General features: G+C 42.3%; 1 protein-coding gene across 1 annotated transcript in view; it reads right to left on the reverse strand.

Moving 5' to 3' along the window:
- THBS4 (thrombospondin 4) overlaps positions 1 to 6,546 on the reverse strand; it is a 46,273-nt gene extending 39,727 nt beyond the window's left edge. The window contains exons 1-2 of the mRNA XM_007976598.3: positions 6,267 to 6,546; positions 1,600 to 1,803 (exon numbers count right to left, since the gene is read on the reverse strand). Coding sequence (XP_007974789.1) covers positions 1,600 to 1,803; positions 6,267 to 6,354 — 292 coding nt within the window. The 5' untranslated portion in view covers positions 6,355 to 6,546. The remainder of the gene's footprint in view (positions 1 to 1,599; positions 1,804 to 6,266) is intronic.
- Positions 6,547 to 13,618: the final 7,072 nt, after the last annotated feature.

Genomic DNA, 13,618 nt, shown 5'->3' on the forward strand with positions numbered 1-13,618 from the left:
TCTAAGAGAGAGTTTGAAGCACTAGGAAGTGTCTACTTTGTAGAGCAAACTGAAATAAACATAAAATCCAGCCAGAAGAACCAGTTCTCCTATTTTATTAAAAGCATGAAGCAGTAGGAACACACATCTGTCACATTCCTTAATAAACAGGAACAGGTGTTGTCCCCCGGGCAGGAGTGGAGGAGAAGGCAATGAAAAATAGTGACCATTTTCTTTGGGACTCACTTCTCAGTGCTTATAGTAACTTACTACGGCAATAAAACAAATGACAGCAGAAGGATCAAACCAGTGACAGGCCTGTGTCTGGCATGCACAGGGAGAAAAGAGCCCTATTCATCCTGTTCTACTGGTTAAGGTCTATTCTCTCCATCACAGCCAGTTAGGAGCTTATGGAGCTAGGAGCTAGGTCTACTGAGCACTGGCTTCAAAGGGAACATAAGAATGGTATGCGGTGGCTGTCATGGGCTGAATATTTGTATCTGCCCCTTCCTCCTGCCCCACCAAATTCATATATTGAACTCCTAATCTCCAGTGTGATGGTATTTGGAAGTGGGAGTTTTGGGAGATGATTAGGTTTAGATGAGGTCCTGAGGGTGTGGCCCTCATGACGGGAATAGTGACCTTATAAGAAGAGGCACAAGAGAGCTTGCTGTCTGTCTGCATCATGTGAGGACACAATAAAAAGATGGCCATCTACAATCCAGGAACTGGGCACTTACGAGGATCCAAATCTGCTGGTGGTATGGTTTGGATATGGTCTGTCTGTCCCCATCAGAACTTGTGCTGAAAATTGGTCCCCAGTGTGGCAGTGTTGGGAGGTGGCACCTTGTGGGAGGTGTATGGATTATGGGGGTGGATCTCTTATGAATGGCTTGGTGCCGTTCTTGAGATAGTGAGTTTCGGCTCTTGTGAAAATGAATTAGTTCTAAGGGAATGGATTAGTTCCTGAGAGAGTATGTTGTTATAAAGCTAGGATGCCCCTCAGGTTTTCTCCTCTTCCCATGTGTCTACTCCCTCTTTGACCTTCTCCACCATGTTGTGACACAAGAAAGTCCTTGTCAGAAGCCAGGGCCATGCCCTTGAACTTCCCAGCCTACAGAACTGTGAGCTAAATAAATCTCTTTTCTTCATAAATTACCCAGTCTCAGGTAGTCTTTTATAGCAACACAAAATGGGACTAAGATGGCACCATGATCTTAGACTTATCACGCTCTAGAACTGTGAGGCGTAAATGTCTATTGTTTAAGCCACATACTCTATGGTATTTTGTTATAGCAGCCTGAGCTGCGTAAGATAGTGGCTGAATTGTCCCTTGACCTGTCTGCTCCAGAACTGGATTCAGAAAAACATAAGGATGAGACAATGTCAAAAGCCATCTTGGTCACAGCAATTCTTCTTTTTTTCTCCCAATGTCACTTTCTCCCTGAACCCACCACCCCCATATAGGTAAATGTACAGTAAGAAGAATTCAATATTGAAAATTGAGATGACTAGTGAGAATATAATTGTACAAGAAAACCATCTTAAAGAAAGTATACCTCTAATCCTGGAATAGAAAAAGGAGATTTTTAAGAAAATAATTTCAGCAAATTTGCTTACCTTTGTTTAAGCGTCCCATCACAGTAAATTCAAAATATTTACTGTTGTCAGTTGAAGAGTAAAGACCGAAGATGGTGGCTGAACTTTTAGTCTGCAGCTTGAAGGTGGAAATCACATAGAGATCATTCAGGGCAGGATCTGTCAGGACTGGCAGCAGAGCGCCTGGGTTCAGCCTCTGACTGGAAGATGGGAGAAGGTCAAAGACTGGGGAGAAGGGAGAAAAGGGGTATAAGTGAAAGATTCAATTTGGGGGAAAACAGGGTTTTTTTTGGTTGGGGGGGGCAATTTGACAGTAAGCTACAAAGTAATGTAAACTAATCTTGTAATCCCTTTTCCATATTGCCAAACTCACCAGTTCTTCCCTGTTACTTTTACAGTGGCTGGACATCTGAGCCAGAAGAAATATAGCACAATATTCATCACTGGGTATAGCCTTCAAGAGAGGACTGAATTTGCAAACACAAAATTGGGTTTGGCTGAACAAGTAGCTCTGAAAATGCCCACCAGGAAAAGCACTAAAGGCTTAAAGTACAAGGGGGACTGGTGAAAGCATCCAAGCCATTGCTTTACTGATGTCCCCAAGCAGTGAATTTCTGTCACAGAGTCCCTTAGGCACCTCCAGGACCAGAGCCAATTGTGTTTTCCTGGTCAGTGACAAATGACAGGAAATGCAGCAGAAAACATGGATATGGCGGTAGATGTGCTGGCGGAAAATGATTTGCTACCTCTGTGAGACCTAAGTGTTCCCTTTGTGCCTTTACAATTTTCTGGCATTTCTCTGTTTAAAAAAATCCCAATGTGGAAACAAAACAAAACCAAATGATGTGGTTTCTGTTTCTTGACTATATCTTGACTTATAGAGTTGGTCTACAAAAATCAGAATCTGCATTTGTATTTGTATAAGTTACTTTTGATCAAGCAAGCAGTACTTTCTCTCACAAACTTTGTAATATTTATGAAAGCTATGAGAGAGTAGGCCTAGAGTCATTTAAAAGGCAAAGGCCAAATTTGGGTAATACTCTGTAGAAGTTACTTAGTATATCTATTAGCATATGCAAATATCACTTGAACAATTACATAGCCTGCAGAAACTTCAGCACCTACAGTTGTCTTTGATATAATAATCTAGTTATTAAATGGGTAATATTGACAATTGATAAAGAGTTCTTACAAATCAATAAAATGATAAGCATCCTAACAGAAAAATGGGCAAGGAATATGAAAAGGCAATTTATATAAAAAGAATTACAATGACCATTAAGTATACAAATGTATTTATCTAATGATGTAATCATGTATTTATCTAATGATGCAGGAGTTGCTAACTTAAACAATAAGATATTGTTTTCACCATCGAATTGGAAAATTAGTAAATACAATAGTACTCAACTGTTTGTGGGAGTTCAGGGAAATGGGCAGTCTCTGTACCACTGTGTAACATTTAAACTAGTATAAACATTTTGAAGACAGTTTAAACAACAGTAATAAAGGCTCTAAAACATATGTGCTCTTTAACCTAGGAATTTTACTTATGGGAATTTATCCTATGGAAATAATGGATAACATGGTAAATTATTTAGGTATAAGAATATTAGACACTAGTGGTAATTCTAGAATTTCTATTTAGGAAAGAATTAGGTGAAAATCTAATTGGAAGAGAGGTAAACCTAAGCTCTGTTGGCATAGCATTTTGCTATGAAAGTATTAACTGTTCTTAGCCAAAAAAAAAAAAAAAAAGAAGGGCTTGGCTGAGATTGAGGGGATGGTTAAAATCATCCTAAACCATCTTGTGACACTCGCACTTGTTCAATAAATTATTATTTACAATATCAAAACACCAAAAACAACTTAAGGGTTCTATATTACAACCCTGGCTAAATACATTTTGATTCTTCCAAAAAGCAGAATACTACCTAATTTTAAAGTGTAGCTGAATACTTACAGATGTGGAAAGATGTTCATGATACATTAAGAAAAAAGGATTCTAAAACTATATGTATAACATAATTCCATTTGAAATATATTTTCACGTAGAAAAAGATTTGAAATGAAAGACAACAACATGTTAATGTTAATAGAAGCTATCCCTGGGTTGCATAAACATAAGTTTTAAATTTCTTCTTTATTTTTTGCTTTTCTAACTTTTATCTTTGCTACAATGGGCAAGTATTGCTTTTGTAATAAGAATGAATAAAAGTTCTAAAGCAAACAGGCAAAAACCTGATTACTCAAGAATGTCTACCCTTTTTAAAAGACAATTTGTCTTCAAACTGGATCTATATTGTATTTTTCGCATGTACCAGGGTCCTTGCACAGTAATGAATTTAATATGAGACATGTTGGAAAGTAGAACATTTACTGTGTTCCTCTTAGTGCCTATATCCCTAAACCATAAACACTGTTGCCTACTGCATTTCAAAAGGGAAATTGGATTTTTTAATCTTCAAGAGAATTGGAAATTTTACATTTCCACTAATGAGGGCAAAGGGAAATAAGGTATTATGTTTTAAAGTTCCATTCAGGACAAAACATCTTCAGAAAAGAGATATGTTTTTAAAGTATGGGAACTACCTTCAAAGCAAAATTCTTAGTACTCCTGATTTTTGCTTTGACTATGATCAGGTCCATGATGTAACTCAAGCTAAACTTGCTGTATTTCAATCTATGGTTCGTCTGATTCGTTTGCATCTCTCTCAAGAGGCAGAGATGGGATTACTTAGTAATGAATATAGAGAGTGTTTTGAAAAGGAAATGAGACACTACCATTTTCTATTAATGTTATTATGTTTTAGTAAAAGTGCCAGGATCGAAGCACAATCCTCTAGTGTTAGAGGTGAAATTACTGCTATCAATGAGCCCAGCTACCGTGGTATGTAAATTGAATATATACTAATTTAAGACTAGCAATGCAGCTCAGAGGAAGAAGGAGATAAGCAAATTATCCTGTTAAGCCTGATAATTGCAGACTAGATAATGCAATAAAAGAATCTATCAGAAAGTTGACTTAATCAGATCATCTACAGCAACTAAATTAACCAGATAACTTAGGTTATATAGGCTGAGTTCAAGTCTCCATAAAATGGTCAGGTATGTCTGAGAAACAGCACACCTAAGGCACACCATGACGCTGTATGTTCAAAAGTCAAGAATGCATATAATGCAAAAAAATTATACCTATAAATTCAAACTTGCCAAATATCACCACAATAAGACTTTTGAAGCGTCTTTAAAAGCTTCCTTTCCTACCTTCCTAGAACTATGAGGCACAGACTACAGCATTTCAAATATTTCAGCACAAACTAAAAGTTAGCAGTACTCTAGCCCCTGAAACCACAATTCTGGTTGTCTGGTCTGGAATGAAAATGAGTTATTCGGCGAAATGCAGTTTAAATGGGCGATTCCAGCAGCGGGAGGCAGGGGAATTGAGAACACCCTCATAGGCATTCTTTGCTCTGGCTTCAAGAGGAAAAACAACTTTTACTTCAAGTTGTGTGTCTCTTCCAGTTTTATTTCCAAAGTCAGTAATAAATCAACCCAGGCACCAAGTTCAAACACATGAAGCTCACCCCTGACCAGTTAGGGCCAGTTAGAGCCCTAAGATTTTTTTTTTTTCTTTTTTGCTTAAATTATGTCTTTCTTTTGGTCTTTACAAAAAAACTGTTTAACTGCTTTCTACCCAATGGCTATCTCACACCCATTTAACCAAGGGGTTTGAGGACTGTCCAAGCATCTTTTCACATTATTTATATTTTTACCTTTTCATAGAAAAAGACTTTTTTTTAAATTATAGATTCAGGGGGTACATGTGCAAGTTTGTCACGTGGGTGTATTGCATAAGGTGGGATTTGAGCTTCTAGTGAACACATCACCCAGTGAACGTAGTACCCAATTGGTAGTTTTCCCAACCCTCACCCCCACTTTTGGAGTCCCCAGTGTCTACTGTTTCCACCTTTATGTCCATATGTACCCACTGTTTAGCTCTCACTTGCGAGAACGTGCTATTTGGTTTTCTGTTCCTGCCTTAATTAACTTAGGAAAATGGCCTCCAGCTGCACTCATCTTGCTGCAAAGAACATGATTTCACTGAAAAAGACCAGGTTTTCAGCCCTTCCTATTTATCCCAGAAATTAAGACATCAAGCCAACTCCTGAAAGAAACGTTCTCTTTGGCGTTCAAGCAAAGTCAGAGCAGAAAATGCAGGTGGCAGGGCAAGTAGAGTAATTCTGCGTCTTTCTGAGGGATGTCAAGAGCACACTCTGGGCGAACATCGCTATGCCTATGGAAGAATTTAGGGAGCAAGGCTGCCTGGAGGGAACCGGCACAGGATGCAGGACCCGGAGTTCACCCTACACCAGAGCCTAACACGTTAGAGGTCTAGCGCCGTGTAGCAAGTTTTGAAGGCAATCCCGCGTCTTTGCATAGTTTGAATCAATTTTACATCCCCCACCTATTTAGGGAATTGTTCCCATCATTGGATAATCGAATTTCAGAAAATTCTAGACTAATCACTACCTCCAATCACAATATGCTTTTTTGGGCCCGGGAGGTACAGAGAGGGGCTGAGCAAGGCCCCAGGAGCACAGGGCCGAGCAGGTCCCTCCTCCACTCGCTCCGCGGATGGGGCACCCGGTGCCTGTGGCCCCCGGGACCGACCCGAGCCCACTTACCCTGGGGGGTGGCCTGGGCGCCGGCCGCCAGCCACGGCTGCAGGACCAGGTGCAGTAGGAAGACGGCGGCTCCGCGCGGGGCCAGCATGTTGGCTCTTCCTGCTCCCCGCGAGGCCTGGGGCGACGGCGGCGTTGGCCCTGTCTGGGGGTCCCCGGGCCGTGCGTTGAACCTCGGTCGGGGCCCGGGCCGGCGGCGCAGGTGACCCGTGCTCGGAGTCCGGGCTGCCGTCGGGGGAGGCGCTCGCGTCCCGGCCGCGCGGTGCTTGGTTGCTGGCGGCTGCGCTCCGCGGCCGCGGCCGGGCGCTTTATGGTGCGGCCGGGCGGGGGAGGGCTCGGGCGGGGGCGGCCCCCTTGGCGGGATCCCCTGTCCCGGGAAGAGCTGGGCAGCTGGAGCCGCAAGCCGGGGCCGCAGGGAGAAAGGCGCGGGTGTGAGGATGGGAAGGAGCCTGGACGGACCAGGTCCTGGGGTGGGTGTAGACACGGCCCCGACGCGCGAGGGTAGGAGCGAAGATGGGCAGTCGGGGCTGGAGAGAAAGGGGTGCTGAGCAGAGGCACTCGGGGCCACAGGGGAGAAAGGAGCGGGAGGAAAGGGGCGAAAGGGAGGAAGACAGTGACACTGACCCACCAGCTTTGGGCACCTTCAGTCCCCCACCCTTGTGCTCCTTTTGTTTTCTAAAAAGAGGACCATCCTTTGGATCGGCTTTGAACGCCCACCGTGGGTTCCCTTGCGAAAGAATCCTGAAGTTCTCCAGGAACGCTCTGCCTCCTAACGTGGCCCAGAGAGCAACGAGTTTCTTCTATTTCTTCAAGCTTTTCTTGAATACTTGAAAGGCTGAATGTTTTTCTCTATCGTTTTGAGACACAGTGAAAGGAAAGTTTTTGTGTTTTTAATGGAAATAAAACACATCTCAAGGAATCCATCCAGACAGAGCCATTTCTAGGCTGGTGAATCTGTGCTTTTTGGAGAATTTGTTTTCAGTTTGGTTTCCAAACGCCCTGCTTGCCCACCTCTATTCCTCTGTCACCAAAGATTCCGTGTGACAGTTTAAAGGTGCGGGGGTAGAACTTGAAAGAGATCGAGGGAAGGCAAGTAATTCGTCCTCCTCCTGGGTAAAGCTCCCGGAATGATATGGATTAACTAGAGGAAAAAACATTTGATAAACAGTGGCAAAAATTTCTCCTCTGTAACAATCTCGACTAATGGAGAAGATCCAGCAAAGTACTGCTATCTCTTTTATGTCTCAAATAATTCCATTTCAAAGTTTAATAAGCCACAAACTGGGAGATTAATGCACCATTTTATCCCCAAACTGTGCTAAAATTACCTGACGCCAATTATTACTCAGTTTACAGCTATCTGCAGAGTTCTCTAATATGTAAGGTCCAGTACAGGTCTATCCAGGGTTCCTTTAATGCCGCATTACACTAAAGTCACTCTCTGGAATGGGGCACCATATGTCTACACATGAGAGAGCACTGAGAGACACAGAGGATGTCCATACATATCAACTAATGAGATGGACTAGATTTGGGAATCTTCAAATCTCCAGACCATGTTCTCAGGAGTGGCCTGGGTTTGAGAGGAATCCAGGTTCCCAACCTATGCTTCAAGCAGAACAGCCTTGCTTTTCTATGTTTTGTACAGCAGACTTCAGACATTAAGATTTTCTGTGAAGACAATGTTTGGATGTTCAAAATTTTGAAAGCCACTATTCAGTGGTTCTCAGCTGACTGGGTATATCAGAATCTCCTGGGGAATTTTAAAAACAGTGATTAGGTGCCTACAGGGAACAAATGAAACCAGTCATCAAAAGAAACAATATATTATATCACACCATAGACTACTCTGATACATAAAAGAGGGTTACTCCTTAAATAAGTCACCGAGCAAGCCTAGTAGATGCCTGCGAGAGTTCTTGTGTAGTGCACCAGACATTGCCTGTTTCCTCTCAGATCTGGTGCTCACCTTCCACTGCATGCTTGTCAGCAGTCTAGATAAAATGGAAGACTAGAGAGCAATAAGAAAGTAGAGGGTAGAAACTAGAGTATTTCCCTCTCTGTGAACTGAATGGATGTATCTTCTTTGTGACTCTTGCAAGTGAGGTCCACCATGATTCTAGCTTCTGCCTTCTCACCATTTGAGTCCTCCAGCCATGACGTTGGAGATCACTTACTGTAGTTGGTAAAATGTGGATTGCCTCACTCTTCCGGTTGACATCTCAGTTCTTCCATTATATATGTAATCATTTCCCTGTATTAAATTTCTTCTATTTAAAATACCTAGAGTATTTGCTAGGAATCTCCATGGTGAGGACGATGCACCACATGCTGCTGGAGATGAATGTGTTGGAGGGCACCCTGCAGTGCCCAGAGTCTGGACGTGTGTTCCCCATCAGCCGCGGGATCCCCAACATGCTGTTGAATGATGAGGAAACAGAGTTGATCATGCTAAGTGCTAGTTTTTGTTTTTCTTTTTGTGTGTATTTTTGTTGATGTTACCCTGTTTCTGAATTCTGCCATGTGTGTCCCCAACCCTTGACCCAATGACACACCAGACACACAGTGTTCTTGAGCACGATAGTATTTTTTCCTCATTAAAGACTCAAAACAAAAAACAAACAAACACACACACAAAAAAACTAAGAATTTTCGATTCCTAGCAAATTCCCAGCAAAATAGCTTGCACATCATGATGGTTAATGTTGAGTGTCAACTTGACTGGATTGAAGGATGCAAAGTATTGCTCCTGGGTGTGTCTGTGAAGGTGCTGCCAAAGGAGATTAACACCTGAGTCTGTGGACTGGGAGAGGCAGAGCCACCCTCAGTCTGGGTAGGCACCATCTAATCAGCTGCCAGTGAGGCTAGAATAAAGCAGGCAGGAGAAGACAGAAGAGCAGGCTTGCTGAGTCTTCTGGCCTTGATCTTTTTCTGTGCTGGATGCTTCCTGCCCTCAAACATTAGACTCCAACTTCTTCAGCTTTTGGACTCTTGGACTTACACCAGTGATTTGCTAGGGGTTTTTGGGCCTTCAGCCACAGACTAAAGGCTGCACTGTCAGCTTCCCTGTTTTGAGGTGTTGGGACTTGGACTGACTGGCTTCCTTGCTCCTCAGCTTGTAGACAGCCTATTGTGGGACCTCATCTTGTGATCTTGAGTCAATACTCCTTAATAAACTCCCCTTCCTGTCTATCCTATTAGTTCTGTCCCTCTAGAGAACCCTGACTAATAACACATATAGGCACACTATACATTTTGATTGACTACTAAGTGTAATGGAAAAACAAAAGAATCAAATGACTTTCTGTTAGCCTAGCAGAATTTACAATCTGGTTTTGCTTTTAGAGGGCTTGCATTTTTATGCAGCCGTTCACTGGGGAGTCTCAGTAAACTTTTTCTTTATGTCCTCAGCGTCTAAAGTAAATTTGATTACAATAAAATTAATTTAATTAGCTATGAAATATATGATAAAGGAGACAAGAGTTTATTTTCATTTCCATGCCACTTCTTGTTAAAATATCTGTTCATGTACTTACATTGGATTTTATTTCATTTATTTTAATAATGTATTGATTTGTTTGTTTTTTTTCCAGTGTCTGACTGTGAGCTCCTTAGTATTATCTCATTTATTTTTGTAACTCTAATTCCAAGTACAGTACCTAACATTTAGTAGTAAATATATCATTGAATTGACTTTCCTTCTCTTAATACTGTAATCTAGGATAAGAGTTGTGACATATTAGTAATCCATTAGTAGGTGCAGTAGGTAACAAAACAGGCCCCAATTCTTTACTCTTCTATGTACACATCTTTTATTCTTATGTGTACACATCTCATGGCTTGGCCATGTAACATGCTTGGCCAATAGGATTTTGGCAAAAGTGCCACAAGCAGAGGCTTAAAAAGTGCTTGTGTGATTGGGCTGGCTTACTCCTGCACCTTTGCCTTTGCCATGATAGCATGCCTGTGCTGGCCTATTGGAGGATGAGAGACATGGAGCAGAGTACAGCCCACCCCAGGCAAAGCCAGCCAAGATCAAGCTGACAGTGAATGAGTTCCGGCAAGATCAGCAGAGCTGTTTGGCTGACTCCAGATGTGTAAGCAGGACACATTTATTTTTGTATACCATTGAGGTTTGTGGGTTGTTATGTAACAATATTATAGCAATGGAGAACTGATACACTACATTTTATTTCTTTTCTAATTGTTGTAATACAGAGTATGACTTAATTTTTGATGTTTGACTGCTGACAGCTCTCAAGCCCCACCACTTTCCTTCCTCTCTGCCCCACATCTGGGCAAACTGATAAGAATGCTTGGGTGGTCCTTCCTTGGCACTAGCAGGAAGTTCCAACAGTGTAAGCCCTAGCCCATGTACAGGAACCCTCATCACAGCCCCACTCCTAACCACAATAAGAATCCCAAAGCCATTCTCCTTTCTTGTTCTCTCTAGCTTACAGACCAGCTTGGGAACCCATCTTACTCTCCCCAAAAAAAAGGTGAGCAATAAACCTTTCAAACCCCTTTGCTGCATGTGTGATGGCATTATTGATTTTGGCATCCAAACCCAATTTTGAAAGCGGGGATCTATCCTGCTCCTGTGACTACAGCACTATTCTTCACAAGTTGGGGAAATCACCCATACTGTGCACTTGTATTTGGCACAACTAAGTAGAAGTTTTATACACATGTGTTAATTGATATAGGTATAATAATAAAGTACCATTAGTTATGTCAGGTTTTCCACTTGAATTTTTGAAGGAAACAGAAATGGATATAATTATTAACATTAAAAGATGGATAAAGGGCCAGGTGTGGTGGCTCATGCTTATAATCTCAGCACTTAGGATGCCAAGGTGGGAGAATCACTTGAGACCAGGAGCTGCAGACCAACCTGGGCAACATAGTGAGACCTCATCTCTATAATAATAAAAAATAAAAAATCAGGCCAGGCGCACGGTAGCTCACGCCTGTAATCTCAGCACTTTGGGAGGCCGAGGCAGGTGGATCACAAGGTCAGGAGTTTGAGACCAGCCTGGCCAACATGGTGAAACCTCATCTCTACTAAAAATACAAACAATTAGCCAGGCATGGTGGTGGGCACCTGTAATCCCAGCTACTCAGGAGGCTGAGGCAGGAGAATCGCTAGAACTCGGGAGGTGGAGGTTGCAGTGAGCCGAGATTGCACCACTGCATTCCATCCTGGGCGACATTATCAAGACTGTCTCAAAACAAACAAACCAAAAAAAAAAAGTATGGTGTGGGAGAGGCATAGTGAATAGTATTGACTATTTTGAACTCTGGGGAGAGGTCAGGCCAGATAGGAGCTAAAAACTGTGCTTGGGTTTATCAACTCGGAAGTCACCGGTGACTCTGTTGAAAGCAGTTTGATGTAGTAGTGTGGGTGAAAGAAGGGCAGAGTATTGCTATTGGAGGAGTGAGGATGACAGAATACGAAGTGGAGATGGTAAGGGTAGATAACTTTGTGGGTTTTTTAGAGACAGTGGTGGAGGTGGGGTGGGGTGGGGATGTCTTGCTGTGTTGCCCAGGCTTATCTGAAACTCCTGAGTTCAAAACACACTCCTGCCTCAGTCTCCTGTGTAGCTGGGATTGCAGGTGTGCACTACTGTGCCCTGCTAGGATAGATGAACTTTTAAGAAGCTTGTCCGTAAAGCAGAAGGTGGATATAGAGCAGTAACTCTGTGGGAGAGAAATGAACGTATTTTGATTTAGGTTGACTAGAGCTGCCAAGGAGGGAGGAGTTGTTATAGTATTTTAGGTTTTCTTTTTCTTCCTTTTTTTTTTTTTTTTTTTTTTTGAGACAGGGTCTCACTCTGTCACCCAGGCTAGAGTACAGTGGCATGACCTTGGCTCACTGCAGCCTCAACCTCCTGGGCTCAGGTGATCCTCCCACCTCAGCCTCCCAAGTAGCTGGGAATACATGTGTCCACTACATGCCTGGCCAATTTTTGTACTTTTTTGTAGAAACGGGATTTTGCCATGTTGCTTAGGCTGGTCTTGAACTTCTGGGCTCAAGCAGTCCACCTGCCTTGGCCTCCCAAAGTGCTGGGATTACAGGTGTGAGTCGCTGTGTCCTGCCTGATATTTTATGATTTTTTTATAATGGTTTTTCATTTTATGTGTCACATCACTCCTTCAGCAATGTAAGCTGTGCAAGAGTGAAGTCTGTCAGTGTAATAGATGGTAACAAAATTCCCATCTTGGGGATTTATTATTTCCTACAACATGAAGTCCAGAGGGAGAGAGGTACGGAGGTACTTTGGTGGATTAATGATGTTATGCCTGTGGACCAATTCCTGGACTTCCCTCATGGTTGCAAAATGGCTGCTGCAGCTCTAAATATTGTCTTCTTTACATGATATCATCCCAAAGTAGGAAACAAGGAGAGGGTGGGGATTCTGCTCTTGTAGCCTTCTTTTTTTCCAGTGAGAAAAACCTTTTCCAGAATCACCCCAACAGACTTCTCTTCAGGTCTTACTGTCCAGGAGTTGGTCATAGACATACCCCTTTGTTTGCCAGGAAGGTGGAAAAGTGACAATCTGGTTTTTTCAGACTCTATTATGAGAGGTGGACTCTACCAGGAAGAAAGAGGGAGAAGGGAATGGATTATTGCCCATGTCAACAAGATCGGCCGCAAGTTCTGTGTCTTCCACTTTGTTAGTGCCTGCTGCAGTGCTGGGTGTTTACACGTGGGTCTCCGGCAAATAGTCTTATTCTCCAGTAAGGTTTATAGTGCGATAAAACAAATACATGAGGTAGAGACGAGAAGTAATGTCCTGGTAAATCAGAATGGGAATGAGAGTGTGGGGAAAAACATAAAGTCTTAGGGAAAAGTAAATGGGCGGAAAGAGCGAAAATGACTTCAATTTCAGAAAATGACTTGAATTTCTTTTCAATGTATTAAAAGTTTTAGACCAGACACTGGCAACTATAGCCTATAGGCTGAATCTGGCCCACTGCTTGTTTTTATAGGATCAGTGAGCTAAGAATAATGTTTATAGTTTTAAATAATTGGAATTTAATATTTCTGACGTGAAAATCATGTGAAATTCAAATTTCAAGGCTCATAATTAAAGTTTTATTGGAACACAGCAATGCTGTGTCCATTTTTGTGGCACAATGGCACAGTTGAGTAGTTGTAACAGAGCCCATGTGGCCTGCGAAGGTCTCAGATACTTACTCTCTAGTCCTTTACAGAAAAGGTTACTGACCCCTGTTCTAGATCATGACTTTTCTGGCAATCCTTGTCCATTAATATTAGACTCAATTATTAAGCAGAAGAAAACACAGGAGGAAGGAGAAGGACATATTAGTGGGCTTCTTTTCTTGCTGGT

Source organism: Chlorocebus sabaeus, chromosome 4 (assembly GCF_047675955.1).
Source record: "Chlorocebus sabaeus isolate Y175 chromosome 4, mChlSab1.0.hap1, whole genome shotgun sequence".
In the NCBI taxonomy this organism is placed as follows: domain Eukaryota; kingdom Metazoa; phylum Chordata; class Mammalia; order Primates; family Cercopithecidae; genus Chlorocebus; species Chlorocebus sabaeus.